Here is a 1,028-nt window from a genome sequence, read left to right as displayed (position 1 = left end):
TGACAGCAGCTCAGTGCATTTAGGCATGGAGACTGCTGAAGTTCGAACGAAGCATCAGAGCAACTGAATGAGGAAGAAAGCTGCTTTCAGTGAATGTGGCATGGTTGTTTGCGTTGTACTGGAGTATTTTGGTCGACTGGATTGTTTCTGCCAAATCATTTCCAGTGTTTAAAGAGAAAATATCTAGTGAGCGTCAGTTTTGGGCAAAAATGCCTTTTAGATGCCAGATGTCAGAGGAGAATAGCCAGACATCTTCAAGCTGCTGGAAAGGCAACAGTAACTCGAATAGCTAACCAAGGTATGCAGAAGAGTATCTCTGAATTTACAGATTGCTGAACCTTGAAGCAGATGGGCTACAGCAGCAGAAGACCGTGCAGGATTCAATTGTATTTTTCCAATGTTGGAAAATATTGCCTGCTTAAATAAGTCTTGGTTTCCGCTACAATATTTGGATGTACCTTGTATCAACAGTTCAGGTTGATGGTGGCAGTTTAATGGCGTGGGGGAATATTTTCTTGGCATACTTTGCCCCCCCCCCCCACCCCCACCAATACAAACTGAGCACTTGCTTTAACACCACAGCCACAACACAGAATATTGTTGCTGACCACAGTCTACCCATTTTCTGATGGCTGCTTCCAACAGGGTAGAAAGCTAAAATCATCTTAAACTGTTCTCTTGGGCATGAGAATGAATTCACTCAAAGGTCACCAGATGTCAGTCCACCAGACCATCTTTAGGATGTGGTGGAATGGGAAACTCAAATCAAGGATGAAACTGTCATGGCAATATGAACCAAGATCTCTGAGGAATGTTTCCAGTACCTTGTTGAATCTTTGCCACAAGGGATTCAAGCTGTTCTGAAGGCAAAAGAGGTTCCAACTCAGTACTAGCAAGGTGTATCAATTGAAGTGGCTGCTGAATATCTACCATAATCACATCAGTGTGCGTGGAAATGTGTATTTGTCCAACATCATCCTACCTCTCCAGTTGCCAGTGCGACAAAGTTATTCACTGTTAGAGGGACG

At 43.5% G+C, this 1,028-nt stretch overlaps 1 protein-coding gene across 2 annotated transcripts in view; it reads right to left on the bottom strand.

Annotated features, from left to right (window-relative positions):
• Positions 1 to 1,028, bottom strand: part of ppic (peptidylprolyl isomerase C) — an 8,645-nt gene that overhangs the window by 5,263 nt on the left and 2,354 nt on the right. Inside the window, exon 3 of one of the 2 annotated variants that reach the window (XM_013910208.1) lies at positions 983 to 1,028. The exons of the other annotated variant lie outside the window; for it this stretch is intronic. Coding sequence (XP_013765662.1) covers positions 983 to 1,028 — 46 coding nt within the window. The remainder of the gene's footprint in view (positions 1 to 982) is intronic. 2 annotated transcript variants of the gene reach the window in all.

The sequence above is a fragment of the Pundamilia nyererei genome, unplaced genomic scaffold (assembly GCF_000239375.1).
Source record: "Pundamilia nyererei isolate P.nyererei 1_Seehausen unplaced genomic scaffold, PunNye1.0 scaffold00038, whole genome shotgun sequence".
NCBI classification, from domain to species: domain Eukaryota; kingdom Metazoa; phylum Chordata; class Actinopteri; order Cichliformes; family Cichlidae; genus Pundamilia; species Pundamilia nyererei.
The sequence above is the reverse complement of the archived record's forward strand: the minus strand, read 5'-3'. Positions and strand labels throughout refer to the sequence as shown.